The sequence below is a fragment of the Besnoitia besnoiti genome, chromosome V (assembly GCF_002563875.1).
Source record: "Besnoitia besnoiti strain Bb-Ger1 chromosome V, whole genome shotgun sequence".
Classification (NCBI taxonomy): Eukaryota; Apicomplexa; class Conoidasida; order Eucoccidiorida; family Sarcocystidae; genus Besnoitia; species Besnoitia besnoiti.
The window spans coordinates 2,866,983-2,880,343 of NC_042360.1; the positions used below are offsets into that span (position 1 = coordinate 2,866,983).

General features: G+C 56.2%; 2 protein-coding genes across 2 annotated transcripts; one reads left to right on the top strand and one right to left on the bottom strand.

The window, feature by feature from the left end:
• Positions 1-5: 5 nt before the first annotated feature.
• Positions 6-212, top strand: BESB_062360 (uncharacterized protein; the record flags this gene model as incomplete). The annotated part of the gene is made up of 1 exon (XM_029364650.1): positions 6-212. One exon carries the CDS (start codon positions 6-8, stop codon positions 210-212), a length of 207 nt encoding a protein of 68 aa, XP_029219358.1.
• Positions 213-3,469: 3,257 nt separating this feature from the next.
• Positions 3,470-12,586, bottom strand: BESB_062370 (importin-beta N-terminal domain-containing protein; the record flags this gene model as incomplete). The annotated part of the gene is made up of 16 exons (XM_029364651.1): positions 3,470-3,529; positions 3,816-3,879; positions 4,164-4,287; positions 4,981-5,059; positions 5,415-5,576; positions 5,767-5,843; positions 6,349-6,542; positions 6,876-7,060; positions 7,188-7,278; positions 7,537-7,767; positions 8,174-8,441; positions 8,782-8,988; positions 9,327-9,587; positions 10,004-10,550; positions 10,599-11,096; positions 12,194-12,586. The coding sequence occupies 16 exons, from the start codon at positions 12,584-12,586 to the stop codon at positions 3,470-3,472; spliced, it is 3,441 nt and encodes a 1,146-aa protein (XP_029219359.1).
• Positions 12,587-13,361: the final 775 nt, after the last annotated feature.

A 13,361-nucleotide genomic window follows, 5' to 3' on the forward strand; every position in this document is an offset into this window, starting at 1 on the left:
AAGGGATGCAGTACGTTGAAGCTGCCGTCAGAATTCAGAGCGCCGCGATTCAGAACTCGTCAGCTTTCCAGTTCTTCGCTAGGTCCCAGTGGGGGTCGCGCTCCCAGCGTACTCGTAGCCGCGTTCTGCTCCAAGTGCAGCGGCCGCACACGGTCCTCACCTCAGACTCGGCGACGAGAGCTGACGAAGTCCTAGTGTTCACCTTAGCATAGCTTGAAGAGTCTTCACATGGGAAAGCTGTTTATCAAAAGAACACGAGGCCGGCATACAGATTCAAGGCTGACCACCGGAAAATGAAATGTATCAAATGGAGGGGCAGTAAAACCGATTCCCAACGGTGTGTCCGACACTGAGGGTGTAGGACAGCTGTAGTCTACCGGGGAAACGGCATAGGTGACGATACAAGAAAGCCGGAAAAGATTCGGTCTCCAGAAAGTTACCACGATCGCTTAACTTCAACCGCGACACACGGACGCCGTTTCTCTCAGCCCTGGAATACCGCGCGTAGAGTATATTGTCGCCCTTGCCCCCGTGCCCCGGCGTTTTTTTAAACGCGCTCCACCTTGGCCGGCTTCAGCATGGGTGAGCTTCCTCAACCTCTACAGCCCACGCAGATGCCGACTCTGGCAAGAGCTGCTGAGTGCAGATGATTTGCATCTGCAGTCTTTTGAACGACTCCAATGCCAGCCTGTTACTTCATCCTTCACCCCGCGAGCACACGCGAGAAGTGCGTGGCAACGCAGTGCAGTGGTTTCCGATATTGGATGCGGTCTTTGAGTTTGCTTCGACAGCATTCTGTCGTCTGACAGCATCAAGCTCCATAGAGTTTGGTCCTTGGTGAAACAGCCATGTTGAACGATACTCCGAATGAGAAGCTGAACATCTGTTTGTGGATCGCAGCTAACAGAAGCGGTTCGTACAAAGTTTAGGTGGACGCAGTCGCACAGCTGAGAAAGAAAAACAAGTAAACCGGATTGCTCGTTTGTCTCACTCATTGCCGGCGCCTTCACTTGCCTCCCTCCACGCACTAAGAGCAAAGATTAGAGCAGGGGGATGCATCATGGTTTTCACGTCTCCAACTCGAGTTTCAAATAGCACAGTAGTGGTGATGAGAGACGACGCTCAACATCACAGCTTCATCGAATTTTGCAGACTCGTGCCCCGCTCGTGCTTGTGGCGCCGCTTGCTGAGGCGAAGTTGGTGTGCGCTCTCACGCGCGCAGTGAGAACCCCCGGCACGTGGGTTTCTCGATAGTCGCATCCCGTCCCCGCGCAAATCACAAATGAGAGGTTTTCTCGTTTTATATTGCCATGGAATGACTAGCCGAGGTGTTCGCATGGGGGGCCGTCGACTATATACTGGTTGCTGTGCAACGAGTAAGTTTTGTGTCTCGTTTCAGCGGAGAGTGGTTCTGTCTACTGGAGCCTTCTTAGCGAAGATTTGTGTGCACGCAAACTACCCGGCTTCGCACGGTGGCGCGAGAATTCCTTCGGTTTTCTTGATAACGCATCATACTTGGCCCGGTTCAGCATAGGAAGGCCGGTTGCACCCTGAGGGACCAGGACCTGCAGGCCGTGCTCGCGCAGCCGTTAGACGGTGACTCCGGCTCGAGATGCACCGGACATTTACTCCGACGAAAGACCGGCAAGTCGGCCACGAACCCGGCTAAAAAGTTGCAGGACGCGGTTGCGAGGTGTGAACGTACTCCTGCACATCAACTAGCAGATCAGATACTAGAGTCTACCAAGATTCCTGCCCGTGTCACCCAGAGAGATTCCGACAGCCTTCTCATTCTGGTGCTGTGCCTCCTAGCTCATGCCCGAGCAGGAGGCCCGGCGCTTCGCCAGGGACGTCTCTTCCTCTGTTTCGTCCTTCAAGGACAAAGCGTCCACTTTGGCTTATGGCGTGCATCTCTTATTCTTGCAAATGCACTGCCTTCATATCCACAGCTACACCACACATCGTCCCCAGCGCCGTCTGTCTGTAAGCGAATAGTCTCTTCCATCTCATCCCTCAGGTCGCCCCGAAAACGTCCACCACGCTGTCAACCGAGTGTGGACCTCCTTGCGCACTTCTCTTCGCTCCTTTTGTTTCGCTTGGATATCTGCTTGCGGTGCAACAGAAACACGCGCTCTGCACTCGCGGGCGGGGCCAGAGGCAGCTTTGTGCCGTCGGCTCTGTGGCACACTCGATGCGTAGCAGCCAGCACCGCCGCTCGCTTACCAAGTGAGATGTGTGGGCGTGCACACTGCAGAGAGAACAAATATCTGGCTAGACGAGTCCTCGCACCAGCGTCTCTATCCGTGCAGATCCCGCGTCCGGCCAGGTGGGACGACGAAACTCCCAAGAGCCAGCGAAGCCGGAGACACGCACGAAAAACGAAGATCGGTCGAATCCTAGCAAGCTCAGCTGGCGAAGATGCGCCCGCGCCTGTCGACTCGAGCAAAGGCGCAGGCCTGTTCCTTCCAGTCTGTACTTCAGACTGCGCCGCCACGAGTCTCCCCCAACCACCTGGGGCGACGAGCCTCTCGTCTGCAGGGCGCCGGTGCAGTCGCCCTACGGGCGGCCAGGGCGCCAGAGAGAGCAGGATTCACGCGCAGGGGCCCACAACCGCGTGGAAAAAAGAGGCAGACAAGACAGAAGGGACAAAATCACGCAGTGTCAAAAAGGTGAAATACTTTCGCTGGCTCCTTACGTCTCGCTCCCTCTCATCTCGATAGACATCTCTGAGTGAGAGACAAGCGGGCGCGACTCGTGCTTCCGCGGAAGACAGAAACAACACACGGACGAGTGCGAGCGAAGCGCGCTCCCCCTTCCGTCCGCCCCAGACGTAGCGCAGACTGCTGTCTGCCTGTTGCGCCGGCAGGCCGCAACCACGGTCCAACACTGTGCGCTTGGGGGGGCAAAGAGCCCAGGGGCAAGTGAGAAAAGAGAGCTCAGCAAGCCCCTTCGCGCACGGTGGATAAAAAGCACGATAGAGCCTCAAGACGACAGGAAGTGGCGCGCATGGCGAACGGGGCGCCAGCACATCACAGTTGACCCTAAAGGGCTCTAGAAGTCTATTTTGTCACGCAGCGGCGCCTCTTCAGGAAAACACTCGGTGCTCCAATCTCCCCCCCTTCTATATTCCACCTCGCGACACTCTGCCGTCGAAACGCAAGAGCTGACGCGGGTTGCTCCACCCCATGCCGACAGCCTCCTTCGTTCATCCCCCCCCCCTCTCTCTCGATGCGCGTGTGTGCAAGCTCCACACTCGCTCGAACTCCGATGCTGCATGCGGCGCCAAATGAGAGCTCGCCTGCACTCAAAAGGAAAAATCGCTCCTCAGCCGAAGCTTTTTCCGCTTTCCTTTCTGCTTGACTGCAGTTCTCATTTCTTCGTCGCTGACGCACAAGAAAGCGCCTCCGCGAGCCAACATGGGGGCACCGGCACAGTCCGAAGCCTCGCCCGCGAGAAAGCCGGCGGAATTTCATGCTAGTGACTGGCGCACGTGCGAAGAAAACTGATACAAATTCCTTGTGAACTGGTCCTGCAAAAAATGACAGCAGAAGGGCGCACACACAGCCACTGAGCAAGCCTCGCGACAAACAGATGCATCACCCCCGTGCGGCGCAGACACCCAGAGGGGAGCGAGACCTTGAGATGGAGCAACGAGTCACCAAACGAACGGGTAAACAGGTCTCTCTGCGGAGAGCCTGCCCCTCGCGCGCATGAGTGGTCCGTACAGGTGTAAAGACATGAAGAAAAACAGGAAAAAGAAGGGGACTCTCGTTGACGCATGACCTGCCTCGCGCTCCGCGAAATCGGAACCGTACCTTGTTTTTGTTCTCCAGCGTCGAGTCGACATCAGTCATGAGCTCCGCGAAGAAACCCTCCAGCCTGAGAAAAACGACAGCCACACGCGACCAGAACACAAAATGTTAAGCCTAAAACAGACACAAGCGCAAAGCGCATACGTGCCCTCGGCTAGTGCCGCCGGATACGCTTATGTATATATATATATATATATATATATATATATATATATATGTATGAACATATGCATATATACACAACGTACCTACAAATACATATATATATATGTAGTGCAGAGTGTCACGCTGCAAGCGTTCGGGGGTGCAGTGATGTGTCGGAGCCTGAAGCCCCCCGGGGTTTCGGCTTACTTTAGTTTTCTGTCTTTGCTCTGCTGCTCAAGCAGCTGCTGCTTGATGGAGAGGAACTCTTGTTCATGCAGAAGGATCAGACCGAGCAGCGGCCGCGACATGCTCCAAACACTTGTGAACTCGCCTGTGCCAAACGCGCAGGCATCCAATACACACACTTCGAGCAAACTACCATCGCGTGGATGTGGAGAGGCGCCAAACTGCGATGGAGAAACACGCTCTCCATGCCACGACCGCCGCATGGTTTCCGCGCGATCGCCCGCCACAGCCTCAATTTGCCGCCGCCTTCACGCCAGGCAGCGCGCGATGCGTACCGACGACGCGCGGCAGGGTCTGAGGCCCCGCAGGAATATGATTCGATGCCGGGGAGGAGGCACACTCTGGTGTGTTTGGTCTATGAATTCTCCAAATGTGCCCACAGACAAAATCCACTTCGGCTGTTCCCCCATTTGGCCGCTTTTCTCCCCGGCGGGTACCCCTTCCACGAGTTTGCATGCATCGCATCACCACGGCTGCGGAAGCCAAGCGCACAGCATGCGAAAAGAGATAATAACAGTTGTGGACATAGAACCAACCGAACACCACGAATCACTCTAGCAAACATAATCAAAGTACCCTGGTGTCCTTGCCATAACGTTGCATAGTTACATTTCGCGGCACACGCCACATGTCGACCGCCCGACACGACGTCTGCGAAAACGCGTAACTGCGCTCGGAAGCGGGGTGGCTAGTGCAAACACCCGCTTGCAGACGCCTCACTCTACAAAACTGCATGATACTTTTGACGCTCATGTAGCCACAGATGCCAAGGACCTACCCGTGATAACGAGCTGAAACATGAGCTGCAAAACGCGCTTGAGCGACTGCGGCTGAGACTCGAGAAAAATGCGAACTGCCTGAGGACGCGCACAAGACCCAAGTAACGAAGACACCGTCACAACCCCGCGCCCACGACTGACAAGCCGGACGCCAGCCTGCCCATGTACAATATATATCGGATGTAACAACGATATAGCCCTATACGTAGGGTGTTCGGTTGCACACACACACTCACACACACATACAAAGCGACGTAACGCGATTTCCATCCACATGTGATGTCTTGTATCCGCAGATACACACGCGCTGTATACATACACATATATATACATATATATAGGTATACGTATATATAGTAAAGAAGTAAATACTTGCGAGACCTTCCAGGCTCGCTGGATAGCTGCGTCGCGCCGATCCCTCGTGCCCTCTCACCTGTCCCTCGGGCTCGCGGCTGTTGAGTTTCTGGTAGAAGAACGTGACGATGTTGTCAATGGTAGAGCAGCACTGCATCGCGACTCCGGGCTCAAACGAACAGAGGCCTTCCTCCACTGCGCGAACCAGCTGCGCGAGCATCGGCGGCGAGAGCTCCAGGACCTGAAGAAATCAATACAACGCGGAAAATGCAGACATGCCTGCGCCGAGAGACGCTGACAGCCGAGTTACCACCCCCCACTTCTAAACGCAGAGAACAGCGTGCGAGAGGAAGCGACAAACAGCGTGGAGAGTTAAACTCAGAGATCCACCCACCGGCGGCAACACTCACATACGACAAATAAACGCTCACCTGCGGCATGAAATTCTTCGTGGCGAGGTCGAGGAAAGAGTAGTACGGCTTCAAAGACCGAATATACGACTGAAGGTCTGCAGGTACGCGTCAGACACATCGAGACGCGGTGAAAGTAGCTGCCGCATCCAGACACGAATCTTGCACACCAGCTCCATGAAAATAAAGTGCGAACGGTGCTAGAGCGTCACTAGGAAGGTGCGAGTCTCCACACCTTCAGATCGCGCTGCCATCGGCTGTCCTCACAAGCAGACGCTGACGGCCTCCACAAAAGCCAACGCGCTTCTTGCCTCCATCGCCTGACCGTTTTTTCGACTCCCTGGCTCACGGAAAAATGTCTACTTCGACCCGTTCTCCGCCCAGCCCTGCACCACATCCCCTACACACCCCTCCCATACGAAAATAGACGTATATATACGTATAGACAAAGACATACATAGAAAGAATATATATATAAATCCTTTGTACGTTTCTCTTTGCACTTGGGTGCATAAGAGTATGCATTTGTGCACGGACGGGGGCAGCGAGGTAGGATATTGCCCGGCCTTTCGGGAGTCAGGCTTCAAGGCCTCGAGTGTTTACCTTCATCAGGGATCGCTAAACACATGCTGAGAGAGAGCTTGAGCGAGTCGTTCAGCGTGCCGTCGCCGTAGACGTCGAAGACGCCAAAGTTCACGTAGTTGCCGTTCAGCGCATGGCTGAACATCTCCAGGGCAACCGCCAAAGCCTTGTACTTCTCCTTGTATAAATCGCGGAAGTCGTGTTTCTCCAGGATTCTGAAACACCACACACACCCCGCCGACCCGACGTCGACGTCTGCGCCGCCCTCCACTCCCTCCCCTGCCACCGCGGAAGGCCTCGCTCGCAGAGATGAAACCCCCAGGCGCGCGCCGAGCCCGCCCTCAATTCTGCGCCTCCAAAGCCTGCCACGCTGGTGCGCGAGGAGTCTTGTTTCACACACGCGAACCGCCACAAAAGTATGCATCCATGCATGCGAATAGACACAGGATTCAGGAATACGTACACACGCGCACGCATGTATAGGTATATATCTATATACATATGGCTGTATATATGCATAGATAGATGCAAACTGTGTGACGCTTTACCTTTTTCCGTAAGAGACGAGGATGGAGGAGACTTCCTTGAAGAGGAGAATGCCATTGGCAGAGGCTTGATCGAAGGCGATGCGCTGGCTGCGGTTGTGAACAAACTCCGAGGTGAACTTGAGTAGCGGGATGATGACTTCGGAGTCTTCCCACCAAATCCCCGCCGCCCACGTGAACAGGTGGATCTGGAGAAAAAAAAAACCAAAATGGCGCTTGCGAATCGCTCTGAGTCCCCCCTCCCTCGAGCCAGGTTCTAAGAAAGCAGACGCCCTCGTCGTCGAGCGGCGGCGCAGCACAGCCAGGATTTCTCACCCGTGATTTCCCCGGTTGTTTCGGGTGGTTAACGAGCCACGCGAAGAGCGTCGAGTAAGACTCCGTGGTGTTGCAGGCCATGCAGATGCCCCTGAAACAAAAGACAGAAAAAAACTCAGGCCTGCATGAATCGCCGCGCCGCAGCCTCGCCACTTCCGTGTCCTGTCCAGCTCCCTCACCGATCCTCGCCCACCTCTCCCCGCGCTCCTCCTTCGGCTCCCCCCCGCTCCAGTCTGGTGTGGTTCGATCTGTCGAAGAGGTCTTTGTCCCTTTGAGTTCAGAGCTTGAACTTAGCGCTCGCGTTTGTGCGGCGCTTCACGCTTCTCGCTGCCCGCAGCGCCACCCTCACCGAAGGTCTCTAACGAGGCCGATGAGCGGGGCGCGGCACTGCGGATTCGCAAGCGCCTGGACGTTCGTGCCGTCCGCCGTCTGCTGCCAAAGCTGGTCAAAGACAGTGCTCATCGGCGCCATGAACGCCTCGAACTGCTCCGCCGCTGTGCCGCGGCTTCCGCTGCTGCCGATGCGCAGAAAGAGAAGCTTCGCCAGCGTGAAGTAGTACGTCGTGCGGTATTTCCCGTACCTGCGCACCGCAGGGAAAAAAGCGAAAAATGAGGCGGAAAAACTGCGGGCGGACACAATGGGCAGTGAAGCGCGCCGGCTGCGAAGACACAGGCCCTCGGGAGCGGAGACAGACTAGCGACCCGAGAAAACCAGCAGACTTGACGAGCTTGCGAATACACGTGGATGCGTGTGGACTGCCCTGTATTTACAGATGCACGAACGCGGAGAACGGCAAGCTGAGCGGAATCTGTTACGTGCGCAGTCACAGGGGTTCACGTGGGCGTATTTATATGGCAGTGTTACGAAAAAAAGGACGGCGCATTGCTCCAGGTGGAAACACTTCTCGCCGCTAGGCGACGGTCTCCTCGACAAGGTGCGGAGAGAACCAGAGGCGGGCGGCACAAATTTGGCGCGGCTTTTCTCACCCCCGAACATGGAGGAACTTGAATTCCTCGTTTCGATGGTGCTGAAGAAGGTAGTTGGCGGTGGGGTTGCTCAGAAGCAGGCGCCCAGAAATGATAAGGTGCGGCGATCTGTCTGTGCAGTGAACGATGTTCATGCCCGAGGCCAGCTCGTGGAACAGCGCGAGCGTCCGCTTGATCACGTCCTCCATGTCCGCGCGCTGCTGCAGGTTGAAGCCGATCTTCGTGACAAGCAACCCCAGGACTTCGTCGTCGTTCGCAGCCCCTAAAACTGAAAAAAACGCACAAGTATATATAGAAAGAGATAAAGAGGTAGGACAGCGGTGACAGAGATATAGATATATACGTAAAGATATAGATATGGATATATAGCGACAGATAAAGATACATTCAGATAGATAGCTAAATACATATGGATTGATACATACATACATGGAGATAGATAGATAGATATAGATAGATAAGCACATGTAGTGGTATCGCAACACAGATCGGCAGGAAAGAAGACCTGGAGGCGACTCAAGTTGTGCGTGATACAGGCACTCTCCAACCTGCATATCTATCTTTACAGCCACGCCGCGGAGCACGTCGGCTCGAGGGCTTGTGCTTACCTGCCGCGAATCTGTCGGGGCTCTGAATATTGACAACCTGCTTCGCGTGCTCGCCGATGTAGACCTTTCTGAACTGCTCCAGGAAGTACAGGTAACTCAACTCCAGGCTTTCCGGCGTGTCTGCGAACTTGTTGGTTTCGTCGATCAACTTGAAGACGAGCTTCGCCAATTCCGCATTCACCACGTGCGAAGGCCCTTGTGTCTCGTCTGAGACGCAGGAAACACGTCCTCAAAAAAACTCACGCCCTTACATTCTGCCTAGTAATCTATCCATTCATATGTAGAGATATATATCGATGTGGCTAAACTGGCTTGTGCGCACGCGGACGTCTATTTCAGGAACATGAAGCGCAGCCAGCGCGGCCGCCAAGGAAACGGGCCGTTTGTCGGCGTCCCTGCGAGCGACGGAAACGCCGAAGCCGTTGAAAACAAAACGAAAGCAAGGCGTGCCTCACCCCTGAAGGCGCCCGCACGAGGCACACGCTGGGCGAAGTCCTTTTTCGCGCGTGTGCCCCTTTTCTCGTCTTATTTTGGTTTTTTCTCACCGTCTGCAGACGTCATGGGGACGCGGCCGGTCCAGTGGCCTCCAATGAGCGCGCCGACGATGTACACGAGCCACGTGATTTTTTCTTGGAAAACTTCGCGGGAGATCGCTTTTTGCTCAGCCGCCGCGCGTGTCTCGTGGAAGAGCTCAAGCACCTTGGTCGCAGTATCGCCGTAGCGGCAGCGGCCCAACTGCGTGAGGACGTCCAGTTGCTCGGCGCGCAGGACTTCGTTGTGAAGCGGATTCTCCAAATCCATGTCGTCTGAGGACAAACAAACGCCGCCAGCCCTGTGCGTGCATGACGAGGCTCCCGATAGAGCAACCCACCAGAAAGCCACGCACCACCCCCATATATCAACACACATTCATATACAGATATACATATATATATTCACATTTGATAGGCAGAGACACACGAAAGCATATACACCGTATTCACGCATATATATGTATGAATGTATAAGAAAATGAGCATAAGTGCGCGTTATTTGTCGCGAATCTGAGCGAATTCCTGCAGGCTGCTGGGTGGAGGTCAGCGTTCCCTCGTGGTTAAATCTGCCGTCTGCTGGAGAGTGTCGTTTTTCGTCAAATGCGAAGCGAGTGCGGCAACGTTAACGGGTCTCAAGCCAGCCGCGCCACGGAAGAATCCATCGGACAGGCACGATTCGGAAAGCCTACCAGGTTGCGACGCCATGGCCTCCGCGAGCTGCATTCGGCTGAGGATGAAGGCAGTGGTGATGCGTTGTATGTAGACGTCGAGTTGTCGAGGGACGGTGTTTCTGAAAAAGAGGAGAGGCGATACCATGTGAGCCCAGACGCCGAGGAGGTAGTGCTTGCTGTTCGGCAGTCGGCGCCAGTCTTCGAGCGAGTTCATCGTGAACTGAAAGAGCTTCGCCGTCCAGTCCGCAAAGGCCTTGGAGGTGCACAGCTCGCTGAGCTGGTTCGCCGCGTTGATTTTCCCCAGCAGCCTGCAGAACTCGTGGTAGCACATGTCGTTGTGGAGCCCGAGGCTCTTGTCGATGATCTTCGAAGTACCCAAAATCAGCTGACTCAGGCAGTCCGCGCGCTCCTGATCGCGAGAGAAGAACGACCGGCGCAGCGCAGCAACCAGCACCAGACTGGAGAGACAGAGCTGCGCGCAGTCGATCCGCAGCTGCGGGGGGTTAAACAGCGGCTGGCGAGCCGCGCCGCCGCTCGCCATGCCCCCGATCGCGTCGTCGCCCATCTCTGCGCTCCCGTTGTTGCGGTCGCCAGTCCCCGGCGGGCCCTGCGCGGGCCCCGCGCCGTCCGCCGTCGCGCCCGGGCCCCCAGCCGCGGTCGCGCTCGCGAGGAGGCCGTCGCGGCTCGTCCAGCAGAGTTCATACAAGTCGAAGAGGGTCTTGGGGAAGGCTTCGTCTTTGAGCATCGTCCAGCTCTGCGGCAGCATGACGGTCGTTTGCTCGTCTGTCGCGTCGTCAGGGACGGTGCCCAAAAAGTCAAAGGAGAGACAGTTGTGCGTGAGTTGTAGGACCTGCTTCAGCAGCTGCGTCTCCTCCTGCTGATTTGGCACGCGAATCGCTCCAGAGTGGAACTGCTGCAGCGTCTGCGCTCCGACCTTGAAGATGTCCAGCAGCGCCGTGTCGCGGAACGAAAACGCCGTCCGCCGCAGACGCGCCATCTGCCGTCCCATCTGCGGCTGCATCTCCTGAGTCAACTCTGTGTAAATGGACAGCCCCACGACCCAGTGCGCCGTGGACGCCGTGAGGAATTGGTTGACCTGCTCGACAATTTTCTGCTCACACACACGCACACACCTCGAGGGTACCGGCAGTGTGCCGCGGAGTCGAGTCGAAGGCACGTGCTGCACGCTCCCCCCCTCCTGACCTGCCGCCAACCACGAGACGGCATTCCGCATTCCCTTGCATGTTTCATGACCGCCATGGTAAAAGCACTCCGCAGAGTGTTCTCACAGAACGAGCGCGCAGGCAGCGAACGACAGAAAGAAGGTGCGCGGCTCACGTCGGCGACGGCCTGTGCAGCAGTCGGGACGCTGGTCGGCAGCGAAAGCCGACGCTACGCAACACCCGCAAAAGAGTGACAAAAGCAGCAGAGGCCGCGCACACAAAGAAATCCTGCACTCGAGACGGCCCTAAAGACCCGATACTGTAGAAAGCAGTCTCGCGCGTTGCGGCGGAGGCAGAGCAAGCGGCGGAGAAGAGAAGAGGGACAGAACACGACGGCCGCTGGACAAATCAAAGAATGGTTGAAGCACGGCGGAAAGGCGGCAGCGGAGAGCGAAGAAAGAGCAGAAAGTCTGCGGACGCAGAGCGAATGACAGCATCCGCGCCAGAGGCGGCCGCAACACACACCGGCGAACGCACGGTGGCTGGGAACCAGAGAGATCCGCACAGGACAGCAACGCGGACAGACGAAGAGCGAAGCAACACTCCAACGCCGCCCCTGCCAGATGCAATGAAGAAAGAAGGGAAAGCCGCTGCACGCGAGTCCGCTCTGCTGGCAGCGCCGAGGCGTTCCCCCATCCTGTCACATGGAGACTCCCGTATAACGCCGTTTCTCTTGCGGCGTCCGCGCCCCACTTTCTTCCCGCCAATCCTCGCGTCTCATGACACTCGTACTGCGTCACATTCGCACTGCCCACACATATGTATATGTATGGTCGTATCTGTGTGCATGTGCGGATGTGCGAGTATGAATCTGACGTCTAGGGCAATTCTGTCTACACATGCAAAGACTCGACTCGCTAGCATGCGGCCTCCAGGCGAAGGCGCACCGCGTGCGATCGCGGCGAAGCGCCACAGAATCGGCGCACAGTCTGGAAGATCGGTAAAAATCCGGAAAATAGGCAGGCACGGGAAAGGGTATGTGTACCTGGTTGCTGACGCTTTCCAGCCAGGAGAGTCTGACGATTCTGCAGAGGAGGCGGACGAAGTGACCGAGGATTTCGGGTGCGTTGTGGAGGAGGTCCGGGCCTCGCTGGTAGAGATAATTGAGGACAAAGTGGCGGGTGTCTTGCTTTAGCTGCTCAGGAATCTGAGACCAGTACTTGGTGAAGAGGTTAGTCAAGCCTGCAGTGGCGAAAAGGAGCGCCTGGAGGTTGTTGGACTTTGCCAGAATGACCTGCAGGCGCGGCACGTTCGCGGGGTTGCTGGCGAGCGGAAGAAGCACCTGGTGCGCTTCGTTCTGCTCGGACTTGCTGCCGCCCCCGTAGAAGGCCTGGCAAAGCAGCTCCAGCTGCTGAACCTGTGCGGCGTCGTCCATCATGGCGGCGGTGACAGAGAAACGCGGAAAAGCCGGAAGGAAACCGAAAAAAGTCTAAGAAAAAGCGGCGATGCAGCCGACGCAGGAGGGGCAAGACAAAGGCTGTGCGAGCCTATCGAGTCGAATGCAGATCGTGAGGAGGGGGGAGAGACGGCGAACGAGGCAGGCAGACTTGAGACAAGCGCGCAGAGGCTGAGGGACTAAAGGACACGCAGGATCAGCGGAAAACGAAAAGCCGTCGGCGGGCTAAAACCGAGACGAAAAAGAGATGAAAGAGGCACGCAGCAGAGAGAATCGAACTGCCCAGATGCGAAGAGAAGAAACCGGTGAAACGTGGAAACGAATTCTGGGGGCGAGGTCCAGGAAAGTCAGAGACAGACTAGCGGGACAAGCAGCCGGTGTTCAGCTCGACGAAAAGCTGAGTCCACTTCTTCGCTTGGCTCGTCATTGTCCTCTTCAGCGCCCCCTCTAGGTTTATGTCCTTCATCAAGAAACAAACGGCAGTTCTGCTCGTGGGCATGGAACAGAAAAGTGTAGTGTGATAGTTCATCAAGGACAGCAGGACGGAAACAAGGGGGGACGCGGTGTCTATACAGGCACTGGCAGGCACTCGCGGGCAGGAGAAAGACGAAATCGGAAATCGAGACTCGGGCACAACCCTGCACCGAACGAGATGCTCTTTGACCGGGGCGGGACCAGGAGACGGCAAAGAAAGGCTCGTCCGTTGATGCTTGCAACCAGAAAGGCCAACTGCATGCGCGGCGCAAAACGCCTTGGT